We start from the raw sequence: 15,717 nt of genomic DNA on the forward strand, positions 1-15,717 counted from the left end.
ACGTGGCCAAGAGTCTGATCCCAAAAAATTGGAAACAGGTAGAAGCTCCAAAACTGAGGGAATTGATAGAAAGAGTAGAATATATGTATAGAATGGAGGGATGGGAAGAAGATGAGGAGAGTGGAAAAAAGAAATTCCGAAAGAAATGGGAACAATGGAAATTGTTCAAATTAACGAAGAAATATAGTGAGGCAGTAGGGCTATAGGAGGGGGGAGTGGGGGGAGAGGGATGAGGGGGGAATGGGAGGGGGAAATAAAGTAATCAGGTGGGGGTATTGAATAAGGAGAAAGAAGTATTATATTTTTATCAGCCTGGAGGGGAAAGGAGAAGACAGGGTGGGGATTCCCCCCCCAGCTCAGAAATGGGTATTAAAAAGAGAATCCCCTCAAGGCTCAAAGTTTATGATGTTTTTTTTCCTCGTACACCATGTTTAATTATGTGAGTTTTATATTTTGTGTATAAAAAATATTAAATAAAGAATAAAAAAGAAAATCACCTGTGAAAAATAATGGAATGCCTGAAAGCACGACCTGTTGGTCCGCCTTGAGGACTGGAGTTGAGAAATACTGCTCCAGGCAATGTTATAGGGTGACATACTTGACATCAAGTATAGCCTGCTGTGTGATAATGAATGGCAGGTCATAGCCTAGACACCCGCCAGGCCACGCCCCAACACATTTCACTCCACCCACCTGAGCTATAATACTAACCTACAGTCTTTTGCTGTTAGTAACAGTACCATGACTGGCTTCCAAAACACCAGAGCAGAAGTCCCACTTGTTCACCCTGAGCTGGTAAAAGTAAAGCACATCATCCTGGAAAAGTTCCTTACTCTCAGGGGAATGCAGGGAATCAATTTATGCTTACCCATTAAATGGCCTTTCATCGACTGGGGGCAGGAGGTAGGATTGTTTCATCAATCCACAGCACATTGTTCCAGAAGGCCTTGCCTTTACCTACTGTATATGTTCAAAGGCAAACTATAGTCTTGGTCGAATGTTTTATTTGGAGAGAAAATATTTTTTTCCTACTGCCCCCCCCCACCCCCTCCCAATTGTGCAGCATTTATGTAATCTCTGATTATAGGTGTATGTACTTCATTAACAACCATTGTAAGAATTACCTGCAGATTTTAATTACATTTTGGTAATCTTGGATATTTATTTTAGCATCAAATGAATACCTCTTGTGCTAAATTTGCTGGGCCAATTAGATCTGGGCAAATTAGCAGTCATTTAAAATTTATGTCATGTCTTGATTATTTTTATTACAGTGGAATTATTGCTAGTAAATAATTAATTTTTCTAAATGTATTGCCTGACATCCACGTTTCTGGCTTAAAATGTGCATTTTAACATGCGTGTAACGCCTAAAAAAATGGGTCTGGTACAAAAATGGTTAAACAAAGCAGGTCCCACCTTTATACCCTCTAAAGAGGTTCTGACCATTGATACCTAACCTGGAACACCTGATTCTAATTGTATGGATTTTAAATGGTGGTAAATGTAATGATGAGCTTACTTTCCACATGTGGCAAACTGCATCTTTGTTACTTAGAATTGAGAATATACAATTTCAAGTATATACCTTTATCAATTTCAAGTATATACCTTGTATCTGTAGGCACTGCTTGAATGAAGATGTAATATATAAGTGTTCAAATATTTTGAACAAAATCAACAAGTTCCATAGGGTGTGCATTCAATTTGTATTGGCTATACAGAAGTAAGGACCGTTCCGTCTAGCCTTAAGACATGCGTATGTAGAAATCCTTTCCAGTACAACCCGATCTCACAGTATCCACAGCATCACTTATTTATAATATCGCTCATACATAAAAATACATGACTTTAATCTTTTTTGAAAGAAGTTAAACATAAGAACCCATTACAATTTAAAATATAGCTTTGGAAATAAAGTACAGGAAAAGAAAAAACACCAAAAGAGAAAAGAGTTTCACTGTTAAGAGGGAACACAATGAGGTAATTGTTTAAAGTAGTCCACTGTTCCCGAAATAAAAACATTACAGCACTCCCTTTTAACATCGCATAATAAAAATACAACAAAATAAAATAAGTCCAGAACAAAATTTTATGATGGTGTTCTTTTGGATCACAGTCTAGTCAGTTTTTGGACAAGTTTTTGATATGTCTTTCTTTCAAGTTCCCAAGAATGTTTAGTGCAGACATATTGTTTAGCGCTATGAATAATTTTCCTTTTTAGATCTGGTTTCTTCATCAGTCTTATGGACATCTGGACAAATTCCTAAAAGAGAACATAGATTATCAATTAAAAGAACTCAAGATATACCGAAAGTCTGAATATTTGACATCATATATTCTCAGAGGAGGGAATAGGAAACGCTGTTCTGTATAAAGGATGACCAATCTTCACTGATGAATCTAAGCATAAAATGAGATACACCTCATCAGTTTCTCCCCTCTATGGGGTTGATTTACTAAAACATGCGAGTGTGAAATCTGGTGCAGTTGTGCATTGTAGCCAATTTGTTTCTAACTTCAGCTTGTTCAATTAAACTTTGGCAAAAAACAAAACAAAAACAAAAAACCTGGAAGCTGATTGGTTTCTATGCAGAGCTGCACTAAATTTTGCACTTTCAAGTTTAGTAAATCAACCCCAATACATTGGGTAAATGACTCAGTTCAACCAAAAGTGGGCTCTCCTGGCATTTTTTCTACCCACCATTGAGTGTAACTTTTCCTGTTGAAGTTTACATAATATACTGTAAGTAGGACCCCACATCATGGCAGTAGGAGTGCAAACCTGATCCATAAACATCTAATTCTTGGGATTTTCTTTTCTTTTAATATTATATAATATAATATAATATAATGTCCTAATAATAATATAATGTCCTATAATGTCCTAACCATGTATATATATATATATATATATATATATATATATATATATATATATATATATATGCATATATAAGTCCTATTTATAAAAAGAGATGATCAGACTCATACCATCCCTAAAACATTTTTTTTTAAATGCCAATAATTTGTACCCCTTATTATGTCTCTCCTCCACTTACAGGAGGCTACTGCCGAAACCGGAGACAACATACAATATAAAGTTACTTTTCAGCTGTGTATGAGATGGGTTGGCTACAATGTATGCTGTTTGAATCCGCTATTCTTTCAGATGGCTACTTTGTCTGGGACTGATGATTTGTATATACATATAGGAGATGTCTGTGGAAGCTACTTGTGACTTAAATTATCAACAAAAATTCCCTGATTATAATGGAAAAAGATATCTTCCTTACCAGCATTTAAATGTAATAACATCGAATAACTTTGTCTCATGTACAAACATAATTGTTCATAAAATACATAAAGTAACAGCATGTTTTAAGGAATGTTAGAACTCTGGAAGACCCCAATGAGATTTTGTAACACCTAACATTAACTGGTTACTTCATTAACTACTTTATAACAAATAAGTTTGATTTCTTTTTATATACTTGCAATCCTTTGCACTGATTTCTTTGTTATAATATGAATTATCTATTATATTTTTCAAGAAACTTTTTTCTCTAATAAGGGAGGTTATTCTCACAAGGAACTCAGTGCGTGATTGGTCTGAGTGGCGCTTGTCGGTTTTGTCTGTGTTTTATGTGAGTCCATTGTTTGACTGTATCTTGGTTATTGGTTGTAGGATGCACCAGGATGTATTTGTTAGATTTTTGGTGTGTCACTATGTGATGCCCAGCAGGGTTGGATGTACTTCAGCCATAGGACAGTGTGATTTTATATTGGTGTGGCTTTTTTGATAACTAATAAAAGTTTGAATTAACTGATATCCTCCTATATTTGTCTGCTACAGCCATAGTAGGTGTCTTTTGCTTTTGGTATGGTTAATTCTTGACCCTACTTGAAAGGTAACTTTATATTATATATAAGTCCTAACCTACCGTTTGCTAAACCCTTTTCCCCTGAAATTCCACATAATATTATGCATTCTGTTTTATATATTTCTAAATTAAATTAATTCATAACAGCCTGCAAAATCGTAATTTTGTTTATCATGGATACGTACGTTTTATTGTATCCCAATTAATATTTAATGCCAACAGTGCTAAACAAGTGTAAAAGCATGTTTTTTTTGTTTTTTTTCCGGCTAAATGATCTCTTGAAAAAAGTACAAGTGACTCAGAACTATAAGAAACAAATTATAAGCTAGGGGGTACAGGGTCCCAAAGAGGTTAGCACCGATGTATCCTTCAGCTACAGTTTACTGTTGGAGAGACTGTGGGTCATAAGGTTATCTGATTCACATTTGGTGGTATTGTCCAATCCTTGGGCCATTCTGGAATGAGTTCAGAAAGCTAATCTCAGACATCACAGCCATTCTAATACAAGATGATCCAGCTTTATGTTTATTGAATTCCCTGCCCCCATCTCTTAAAGGCCATAGAAAGTATTTCAAGTTTTATTAAACTCAGGAAAAGACTCTGATGCCCTTGTATTGGAAAAATCCAACGGTGCCCCCTATAGGCGCATGGCCTAAAAAAGTAAATAAGATTATGGGTATACACCTGCCATATAATACATTTTAGAAAATCTGGGCTATTTGGATATTTATATAAGACTTTATAGATTTGAAGCAGGCCATGGTTAACCTTGTTTATTATGATTTGCAACTGGTTGTAGTGCCCTTGCTTATTATGATTTTCTACTGGTTGTAGTGCCCTTGCTTACTATAATTTGCTACTGGTTGTAGTGCCCTTGCTTATTATAATTTGCTACTGGTTGTACTGCACTTGCTTTTTCAGTCTTCCTGGTTGATATATCAGGATATTACCCATGCATTGACAGTCTATGGTAAAGTGCTATATACCCCCTACATGGTTTTGTCTACTATTTCTATTTATTTTTTGTTATTTGTTCTTCTTTATCCATGACATGACATATGTTTGCTTTGGTCATATGCCTATCCCAGAGAACGATGCCCTGAGTATGTTGTACTGATGTACTTGTTTCATCGCTGATGGATAGGTCTGATTCTTAACCTAATAAATAAAAATTCTACAAAAAAACAAAAACGAAAAAAAGTACAAACCATTCCTGAATAAGTAATTGGATGTCACAGCAAACAAGCAGCAAAGCCTTATTTACATGTCAGAATAGGGCTGGACAGTGGATCACAAGTGGCTGCCCAGCCTGTCCAAAGCAATGACAGGCTGACAGGCACCAGGACTGAACACATATATACCCACATGTCTGGTAGTTTAATTTGCAGCTAGGAACAGATGATCTGCCCTGGATGCAATCTGTCTTCTGTCTCTAACCACTGGTAACCGCTGGAGTCAGTTGTGTCTCCCGTCAGTCTGTCATTGCTTTGTTCAGGTTGAGCATCTGCAGATGTTTGCAAACTCCTGTCATTCCAGTCATAGGAATTCACTGCTTGGTCCTATTCTAACATGGGAATGAGGTCTAAGGAAAAAAGGCAAGGTACAAGTGGTTTTGCAACTGTCAAAGGCATACTTTGTCTGTCCTAGAAAAACAGAGATTGTGTGGGAGGGCTCAATGAATAGAAGGTTCAAAAGTGTACAGAAGTTAACATTTTATTAGTTAAAAATCTGCATGTTCATCTGGCTGTCGGACGGGAAAGGCCTGACAGAAGGTGTATGCACTGCTCAAGGGGATTTAATAACATTTGAACACCCCTATAACACTTTTCTTAGCTAACAAATATATCCCAATGGGAAATAAAAATGAAACAAATGGTCTTCAATAAATTACTGCATATTAGCCATTAATGTATTTCCAGGAAAGAACAAGTACTTGGCTTTATTGTCAAAATGACATACAAACAATCCTACCTGCTCTCATTATGGCTCTGTGAGATATAATAATGGAAAACATTTTCTTTTTGTTAGGAACTGGCTGCAATTGAATGTTAATGGATGTTTTCAAACATGCTCGCCTTTACATTATATAACCAGTTGTAACAAGGACATTATAAAGCTTGGATTAGCAAATCCAACAAAAACATTTCTTTATTTCTTTTTCGTTTTGGACATAGAGGAGACTGATTTATACTTGCAGTATGTGCACCCACTGAGTTTTCTGTAATGGAAAATCTCACCAGTGAGGATAGGCATTTTACCAGTAAAATAGGCAAAGGATTAGAACCTCTGCCAGGTTAATATTGCTTTTCATGTCTTATTCCAGTAAAAACAGCTCCCTTCATTTCTTGTAATAATTTTAGTATTCGCTTTTCCCAAGTAGATATAAAAAACTAATTATTGTGATTATGTAATCTTTAACCACTTCAGCCCCGGACCAATAAACACCCTAAAGACCAGAGGTCTTTTTACAATTTCGCACTGCGCTGCTTTAACTGGTAATTGCGCGGTCATGCAATATTGCACCCAAACGAAATTTGCGTCCTTTTCTTCCCACAAATAGAGCTTTCTTTTGATGGTATTTGATTGCCTCTGCGATTTTTATTTTTTGCGATATAAATGGAAAAAGACCGAAAATTTTGAGAAAAAATATTTTCTACTTTTTGTTATAGAAAAAATCGAATAAACTCAATTTTAGTCATACATTTAGGGCAAAATTTATTCAGCCACATGTCTTTAGTAAAAAAAAATGTCAATAAGCGTATATCTATTGGTTTGCGCAAAAGTTATAGCGTCTACAAACAGCTTTTAATTTACGACTGCCTATCTCATTTCTTGAGGTGCTAAAATGGCAGGGCAGTACAAACCCCCCCCCAAATTACCCCATTTTGGAAAGTAGACACCCCAAGGAAGTTGTGGAGAGGCATATTGAGCCCATTGAATATTTTTTTTTTGTCCCAAGTGATTGAATAATGACACAAAAAAATAAATAAAGAAAGTTTACAAAAAGTTGTCACTAAATGATATATTGCTCACACATGCCATAGTTATATGTGGAATTGCACCCTAAAATATATTCTGCTGCTTCTCCTGAGTACGGGGATACCACATATGTGGGACTTTTTGGGAGTCTAGCCGCGCACGGCACCCCGAAAACCAATCACTGCCTTCAGGATTTCTAAGGGTGCAAATTTTTGATTTCACTCCTCACTACCTATCACAGTTTCGAAGGCCATAAAATGCCAAAATAAAACAAACCCCCCCCAAATGACCCCATTTTGGAAAGAAGATACCCCAAGCAAGTTGTGGAGAGGCATGTTGAGCCCATTGAATATTTTTTTTTTGTCCCAAGTGATTGAATAATGACACAAAAAAAAAATTTACAAAAAGTTGTCACTAAATGATATATTGCTCACACATGCCATAGTTATATGTGGAATTGCACCCCAAAATATATTCTGCTGCTTCTCCTGAGTACGGGGATACCACATATGTGGGACTTTTTGGGAGTCTAGCCGCGTACGGCACCCCGAAAACCAATCACTGCCTTCAGGGTTTCTAAGGGTGCAAATTTTTCATTTCACTCCTCACTACCTATCACAGTTTCGAAGGCCATAAAATGCCAAAATAGCACAAACCCCCCCCCCCCCCAAATGACCCCATTTTGGAAAGTAGACACCCCAAGCTATTTACTGAGAGGCATGTCAAGTCCATGAAATATTTTATATTTTGCCACAAGTTGCAGGAATTTAAAAAAAATTTTTTTTTGCACAAAGTTGTCACTAAATGATATATTGCTCACACATGCTATGGGCATAAGTCAAATTACACCCCAAAATAAATTCTGCTGCTTCGATCGGGGGGGGGGGGGTTGTGTGCCTGTGTGTACCTACATGTCAGTGTAGTGTTGGTGCACACTTACTTTCTGTCTTCTCCTCGTAGTCCGGTCAAAAAGACCGCCCCGAGGAGAATGACATCACTTCCTCTTTCCTGTGTATACAATACACAGTGGGAGGAAGCTTCTCATTGGCCAGGAGCGATCGAGAGGGGATGGCCAGAAACCAACGGCCATCCCCTCATCTCGGACCGTATCCAGCGGGAGGGGGTCCGATCGGACCCCCGACCCGCTGGAAGGCAGGCACGTACATGTACGTGCTTGTGCCTGCCTGTGCCATTGTAATGATGTACATTGGCAATACGGCGGTCCTTAAGTGGTTAAAAATTAAAAAAAAAATATTTTAACTGTATATTTGTATTTTAACTAGGCTTTTACTATCCCATACATTACCAGCCTCTCTCAACTGGGTTGGCATCTGATGTCACCGGGGATGCTGTGGCATTCTGGTTCAGAGAGGCACTTACATCAGACCAAGCTCTTGCTACTCCACTGAACTGTATATTTTCACAGAGGGAGCTTGGTCTGAAAGTAAGGCTCCTTTCACACTTGTACGACTTGTCCTACAACTTGGGACTGCAAAGACGCATGACAAATTGTTCCCCATGGCAACCATTCATATTAGTATGACTTCACAGTAGTCCCTGCACTACTTTGGTCCAACTTTGATGCGAGTTACATGGGCATTCCCTGAAATTGCGTCAAAATCACAAGACTTTGAAGTCGTGGCAAAATATTTAGTAACAAGCATGGTGAGTTTTTCTTTTTATTTCAGGTTGTCATTTTAACAAGTTATTACACAGCATGGGCATACTTATAATTACACCCCAAAACACATTCTGCTATGCCACCTGAGCCTGAGGATACCCCATGTGTGAGATTGTTTCACAGCCTAGATGCATAAAGGGGCCCAAAATCCGAGAAGCACTTTTGGGCTTTCAAGGAGCATAAATTACCAGTTTAATTTCCTGACTACCTATCACAGTATGAAGGACATTTCCATACGATCCAGTTTGTTGTGGATCCTCATACAATTGGGACATTGCCTGGAAGAAGGAAGACATGGTGTTTAGCTGTGCGTCTTTTTCTTCCAACAGACGATGAGCCCAGGTTTGGGGTTCACCCTAGAGCTAAGATATAATGAACCTCACCTTTGTAGTTTCTAATGAAAAAGTCTGTGGTTGAAGTGTAAAGTAAAGCTGATACGCATTGCGGAATGCTTTAAAAAGTCCAGTCTCCAGAGAATATTTCAGGGGCTGGTACTCGTGGCTCAGGGAATTACATTACCACCGCAGGGCTAGCACTGGTCACTGTTTGAGCAGTCACAAAAGTAGATGAAGAAGCAGCAGGGATTGCAGATGAAGGCAGGACTTGCACATGTTCCTCCAGTTGAGCGTATTCTCCTGCAGGGTCTTGACTGCTTGAGTAAGATCTGTGAGATTCTAGCAGACTTCATGCAAGGGAGAGGGTCCTCCTGCAGGCTCAGTCATGGCTGTTAGGAACTGTCATGTGAGCCTGACATGCAGAGGAAGGCCTCTCGTACAGTTCCGGCTCAAGGGTCACTGATGGTGAGACAGCAGCTGCTGGAGCACGGCGGGGTAACGGCACCTAGGACCATTCCAGTAGTCTGCACGGGTAGTTAGCCAGGAACCCACAGGAAGGAAGCCAGGAGTGGCTGATAGCAGGCAGATGAGACAGCAGACAGGCTGGCAGGGCTTGACTGATGACAGACTGTGGATGCACAACAGGAAGCAGGAGCCTGAAGATGTTGAGCAGGCTGGAGGAGCTGAAAGCAGGGTCAGATAAGCTGGGTCAGTAACGGGCAGGCAGTAACGTAGTTGGGTCACAGGCAGAGTTGGCAACAGATGCAGGATCAAACAGTAGCAGCAAGCAGAGACAGAATCTGGGGTTGAAGCCAGGGGTCGGAGCATGTAGCAGACAGGAATGGTCGGGAACAAGCTGGATCAGGATCAGAAGCCAAACACAGGAATCATGAAATACACAGAACGCTGTAGACCAAACAGCAATTAGCCAGTACTGAACTATGTTTAAATAGGCAGTTTGGCGTCAGTCTTGGTGACAGATGCATGTGCGCCTGTAACTGTTCTGCTCGTTCTTTGTTGGCGTATGCGCATGTGTGTGTCTGGAAACAGCAACTGTACTATACTGATGTCTTTCCTAATAATTGTTTTGCAAGGACACATAAGATAACATGCTGTAGAGTTTACTGGCTGCAAAAAAATAAAAAATACCAGATGAAAAAAAACAGCAGCTGTAAACGACCAGTGTGCATGAGGCCTAAATATGGTAATATGTAACATGATCTTAAAAGACGTTAGACTTCATATGACATCATAATCAGATAAAAGGTTATATGCATATTTCAGTTTTGACAGCTTTGTAAATTTTGACAGCTATAAATCACCTAAAAAAAAGTAGGGGTAGGGGCGAGGAATAGGGTGTTCATAAAGGTTTTTTATCATCATGCATTGTATGCATGAAGGTAAAAAACCTTCTGTGTGCACCGCCCCCCCCCCCAATACTTACCTGAGCCCCATCACAATTCAGTGATGTGCACAATAGCCTCTGCTCTCTGGGGACTCTTACTCTACATTGGCTCCCACTGCTGTCAATCACAGCCAGTGAACAAATGGGGAGAGAGAGGGGGTGGGGCCGAACCGTGACACTCTGTGTATATGGACACGCAGAACAGCCGGTTGGGAATGCGTCTGCTTTGCCCCCACCAACAGCAAGCTGCTTACTCTGGGGGCACACAGCAGGAAGGAGGGGCTTGGAGCGCTGCCAGGGGACCCAAGAAGAGGAGGATGTGGACTGCTCTGTGCAAAACCACTGCACAGAGCAGATAAGTATGACATGTTTTTTTTTTGTTTTTTTTTAAAGAACAAGCCTTTACTATCACTTTAACTGCTTCCCGACCAGCGCACGACGATGTACGTTGGCACAATGGCATGGGTGGGCAAAAGGGCGTGCTCATATGTCCCTCCATCATAGCCGCATATCGGGCGTACACAAGCTGCGGGAGCATGCTCATGGTTCTCATGGACTTGATGTCCACTGGTGGCCTGCGATCGCGGTGAGGAGAGGCAGAACAGGGAACTGCCTATGTAAACATGTAAACAAGGCATTTCCCTGTTCTGCCTAGTGTCATGACAGGATCCACTGCTCCCTGTCATCAGGAGCAGTGACCTCCGTCTTGTCCTAGGTAGCCTGCCCCCCCTACAGTTAGAGCACATTAAGGGGAACACAGTTAACCCCTTGATCGCCCCCTAGTGTTTAACCCCTTTCCTGCCAGTGACATGAATACAGTAATAAGTGACTATTTTTAACTCTGATTGCTGTATAGATTTCAGTGGTCCCAAAATAGTGTCAAAAGTGTCCGATCTGTCCGCTGCAATCCCGATAAAAATTGCAGATCACCGCCATTAGTAGTAAAAAAAAATTATAATACAAATGCCATAAATCTTTCCCCTATAACTTTTGCGCAAACCAATCAATATATGCTTATTGCAATTTTATTTTACCACAAATATGTAGTAGAATATATATCGGCCTAATATATATATTTTTTGGGGGTATTTTTTTTTTATTTATTAAAGCAAAAAGTATTTTTTTGTTTATAGTGCAAACAATTAAAACCACAGAGGTGATCAAATACCACAAAAAGAAAGCTCTATTTGTGTGAAAAAAAGGACGTCAACTTTGTTTGGGTACAACGTCGCAAGACCGCGCAATTGTCTGTTAAAGTGACGCATTGCCATATCGCAAAAAATGCTCTGGTCATTAAGGGGGTAAAATCTTCCAGAGCTGAAGTTATTAAGCTATTAGACACCTTTCACACTGGGGTGTTTTTCAGGCGTTTATGGGCTAGAAATAGCACCTGAAAAACCCCTCCCCTGCAATCCCAGTGTGAAAGCCAGAGTGCTTTCACACTGGGACACTGCGCTGGCAGGACATTAAAAAAAGTTCCACGAGAAGCATCTTTGGAGCGGTGAAGAAGTGGTGTACACACCGCTCCTCCACCCTTCCTGCCCATTGAAATGAATGGGCACTGCTGCCAAAGGGCCTGCAAAGCGTTTTTAGCAACGGCGCTACACAGGCGCATTTAAACCCTTTATTCGGCCGCTAGTGGGGGTTAAAGGTGGTCCGCTAGCGGCCGAATAGTGCTGCTAAAATGACGGTAAAGCGCCGTTAAAGCTGGTGGTGTTTTACCGTCAACCCCAGTGTGAAAGGGGTCTTTCTGTGCCTAATTTGAACAGAGCACATTTTAGAAGCAATTTTTGCTGGAATCCGGGGAATTTGGAAGTATTTGAAAATATTTTTTTGAAGGTTATGTGAATACTAATATGCCTGAATATATACACCAGATTTCACTATACATATTTATGCTATCCAAAAGCTAAAAGTAAAACTACTCTTAGCCCTTGTACACACGGTCGGAGATTCCGACAACCAAATCCGTCGGATTTTGTCCGTCGAGTTTTGTCCGACGGATCTTGTCCGAAACTGTTGCATACACACGGTCGGACAAAGTTGTCGGAAAATCCGATCTTTCAGAACGTGATGACGTAATTTAGTTACGATGGGACTACGTTCAGGCTAGTAGCCAATAGCTTTGATGTAGGAATTTGATCTGAGCATGCGTGGCACTTTGATCAGAATTCTCTACACATGATCGGAGTATGTCCGATCGGAGCATTTTGTCGGAAAATATTTCCGGCAAGTTGGAAAAGTTGGTCTGATAGATATTCCGACGGAAACAGTCCGATGCAGACCACACACAGTCGGAATATCCGACAAAATGCTCCGATCGGACACATTCCGTCCGAATCTCCGATCATGTGTACAAGGGCTTACTTTTGTTGGCAATGTAGACAATGGTTACATCAGGGCTCAAAATTCCAAGTCCTGAGCTACTAGCCAGGCCTTAAGAATTACTTGCCACCAATTACCCCACCCAACCCCTACCCTGCCCCGCCCCTAAACTCAAATTAAATTCCACCTTTATTATAACCCCCAGCATTGGTGTCAGTGGACGCTATAATAACCTTCAAAACAGGTATCCGAGGCTGTGGTAATAACCCTTAGCACTGATGTCAGCGGATGCATTAAAAAACCCCAGCACTGGTGCCAGAGGCCATAATAACCCCCAACGTAGCTATCAGAGGACTCATAAATAACTCTAGCATTGATGTCAGTGGACATCATAATAACCCCCAACACTGGTATCAGGGGACACATTAGTAACTCCCAGCATTGAAGTTAGTGGATTAATAACCGCTAGCACAGGTGTCAGTATTAATATTCCCCTCTCCTACATTGGTGGTTAGTGGCATTGCAATGTAACCCTTCCCATGACCCCTAATGTGGGGGGGGGAGGTGGTTAACTTTCACTGACATTACCACAAATGCAGAAGGGGGTGGTGGGTTAAAATGTCACTGCCATGAGGACCAATGCATGTGGGGTGGTTAACTTTTACTACCATTGACCTCCCCCCACCTGTATTGTGGACATGGCAATGCTAACCCTTTCCTCAATTTCAGTCTGTTCCAGTCCCATTGCCCTAACGCTATGGTGCTGGAAAAGGAACCGGAACAATGAAACAAGTAGTTAGCTGAGCTTACCTCAGCACACACTCACTTCTGATAAGTTTGCATCTCCACTTTCAGGAGTGTAGGCAGGCATGTGGATGGGTGGGTTGTTAGGCAGATGGGCGGATGAGCAGGCGGGCTGTTCAGACAGATGGACAGGTGACTGGGCGGGTCAGTAGGCGGACGATTCAGACAGGTGGGTAGGATCTCAGAAGAGTGCTGCATCTCCATCCTGCCCACACAACAAGCAGCCAGAGCCTGAAACTGCCATTCTCAGAGCTGGAGGGAGGGGGAGCAAAATCCTCCCTCCAGCAGCCATCGGTGTATGCATTGTGTGGTGCTTGCAATGAGTAATGGCAGCGTCACTCCTAACATTCAGGCCGCTGGAGAGCTGGGCACTCAGTGTCACTCATCTGCTCTCAGCGACCCCTCTCCACTCGCCCCCAGCAAATTTTCACTTGCAAAATGCGAGCAGGCTAGTGAAAATGTTGAGGGCTGGTTACATATTACTACAAATACCACATATATAAGCAGCTCTTATTTTCAAGGAATCAACTAATGGCTAATGGCTTCATGTCAAAAGCGTACACAGAGCATTGATGCTGTGCATAACTGTCCTTGTGCAACTTTCAACATTAATAACTTTCTATATACCATACGAGTGCCAGAAGAAGCACATCATAAACAGTATATAAAAGCAACTTATGTCACGTCTTTTTATAAATAAATACACTTTGTGCATTTAAAAACACTTTGAACAACCTAAAGGTTAGTTCAACAAACACAATTCATAAAATCGGTGAGGGTTATCTGTTAAGTGGTTTCAATGAGTTACAACATTGAACAATTTGTCACAATATGGCAGTTATATTAAAGGTTAAAGACTCAAGGTGTCTAAAGTAGTTTTTTAACATTAACTGGGTGACATTTAGTTTACTTAAGTGCGGTATTTTAAGCAATCGCCTTTTTTTTATACACTTTCTAACCAAGCCTTTCCTGGCACTGTTTAAATCAGTATTTTTTTGCTAAAAAATTACTTAGGACCTCCAAACGTTATATACTTTTTTGTAGCAGAAACCCTAGGGCCTTCCAGCTGTTGTGGAACTACATTTCCCATGGGGCATTGCAAGGCTGGCAGTTACAACTACTCTCAGAGGCATGATGGGACTAGTTCTGCAACAGCTGGATGGCCCCAGGTTGCCTACCCCTGCCCTAGAGAATAAAATGGGGATTGTTGCAATATTTTACGTGACATGGTATTCGTGCAGCAGTTTTTCAAATGCATTTTTTTTTTCAAATACACTTTCTTTTTTTTTTATGCAAAAAACACAATATAATACATTTTTTTGGTAAAATATAACGGATAATATTACGCTGAGTAAATAGATACTTAAAATGTCAAATGAAAAGAAAGGGAAAAAGAATATCTGCGCTTGGATCATATATTCAGCAGCTGAACACTATATATTTGATACTAGGCATATAACCAGTGCAGAGTAGAAAGAGTGCAGCGCTATATCAAACTAATATGTAATAAATGAAAATAATTAATGAACAAATGATTCAGATAAATATTATAATCCAAAATATATCCAATGAAGACATATGTGGAAGTGGGCACAAAAAAATAAAAGTATTTTTAAAAAAACGTACAATAAAAAAATGTGAAAAAATTATGAATTAAAGAAATTCCGTGCCAAGGGAGAAAAGGGATCCAAAGACAGCAATTAGGGATGTACTCACTTTTGTTGGCAGCGGTTTAGACATTAATGGCTGTGTGTTGCATTATTTTGAGGGGACAGAAAATTTTCCACTGTTATACAAGCTGTACAGTCACTACATTACATTGTAGCAAAGTGTCATTTCTTCAGTGCTGTCACATTAAAAGATATAATAAAATATTTTCCAAAAATGTGAGGGGTATACTCACGTTTGTGAGATACTGTATACAAGATAAAAGGTTCCACATAGTGCAGTATTGTAAAAGCTTCCATCGTAGTAAGAAAATATATATTGCACTTACATGGCATTAGCAGTAAAACAGCATGTATCTTATCCAAACAGGTCCATTTCCAGCATCAAAGATGGCCGACCAACGTTCACACATGCTCTGTAGCGTGTGCGCGTGGCTCCACCCTATGCGTATTTTCAGAGGTGCCCCTGATGACGTCACCACTGATGAAACGTGTAGGAAGACAAACTACGATCTTTACAAATTTCCATAGGCAAAGCTTTAAAATGTTTACAGGTTACCTGTTTAGAGTTACAGAGGAGGTCTAGTGCTAACATTATTGCTTTTGCTCTAGCGTTCGCAGCTATACCTCACATGTG

At 40.2% G+C, this 15,717-nt stretch overlaps 1 protein-coding gene across 3 annotated transcripts in view; it reads right to left on the bottom strand.

Annotated features, from left to right (window-relative positions):
* Positions 1-1,837: 1,837 nt before the first annotated feature.
* GLT1D1 (glycosyltransferase 1 domain containing 1) overlaps positions 1,838-15,717 on the bottom strand; it is a 166,318-nt gene continuing 152,438 nt past the window's right edge. Inside the window, exons 12-13 of one of the 3 annotated variants that reach the window (XR_013263873.1) lie at positions 8,928-9,562; positions 2,070-2,266 (exon numbers count right to left, since the gene is read on the bottom strand). Coding sequence is in view for 2 of the 3 variants with exons in the window: in XM_077461814.1 (XP_077317940.1) it covers positions 9,825-10,007 (183 nt within the window). In the remaining variant the exon portion in view is untranslated. Of the gene's footprint in view, positions 2,267-8,927; positions 9,563-9,587; positions 10,008-15,717 lie in introns of those variants that run through there. The other 2 variants (XM_077461816.1, XM_077461814.1) reach the window with 2 other exon arrangements.

This window comes from Lithobates pipiens, unplaced genomic scaffold (genome assembly GCF_037356315.1).
Source record: "Lithobates pipiens isolate NorthernLeopardFrog02 unplaced genomic scaffold, aLitPip1_a1.2 Scaffold_3, whole genome shotgun sequence".
NCBI classification, from domain to species: Eukaryota; Metazoa; Chordata; class Amphibia; order Anura; family Ranidae; genus Lithobates; species Lithobates pipiens.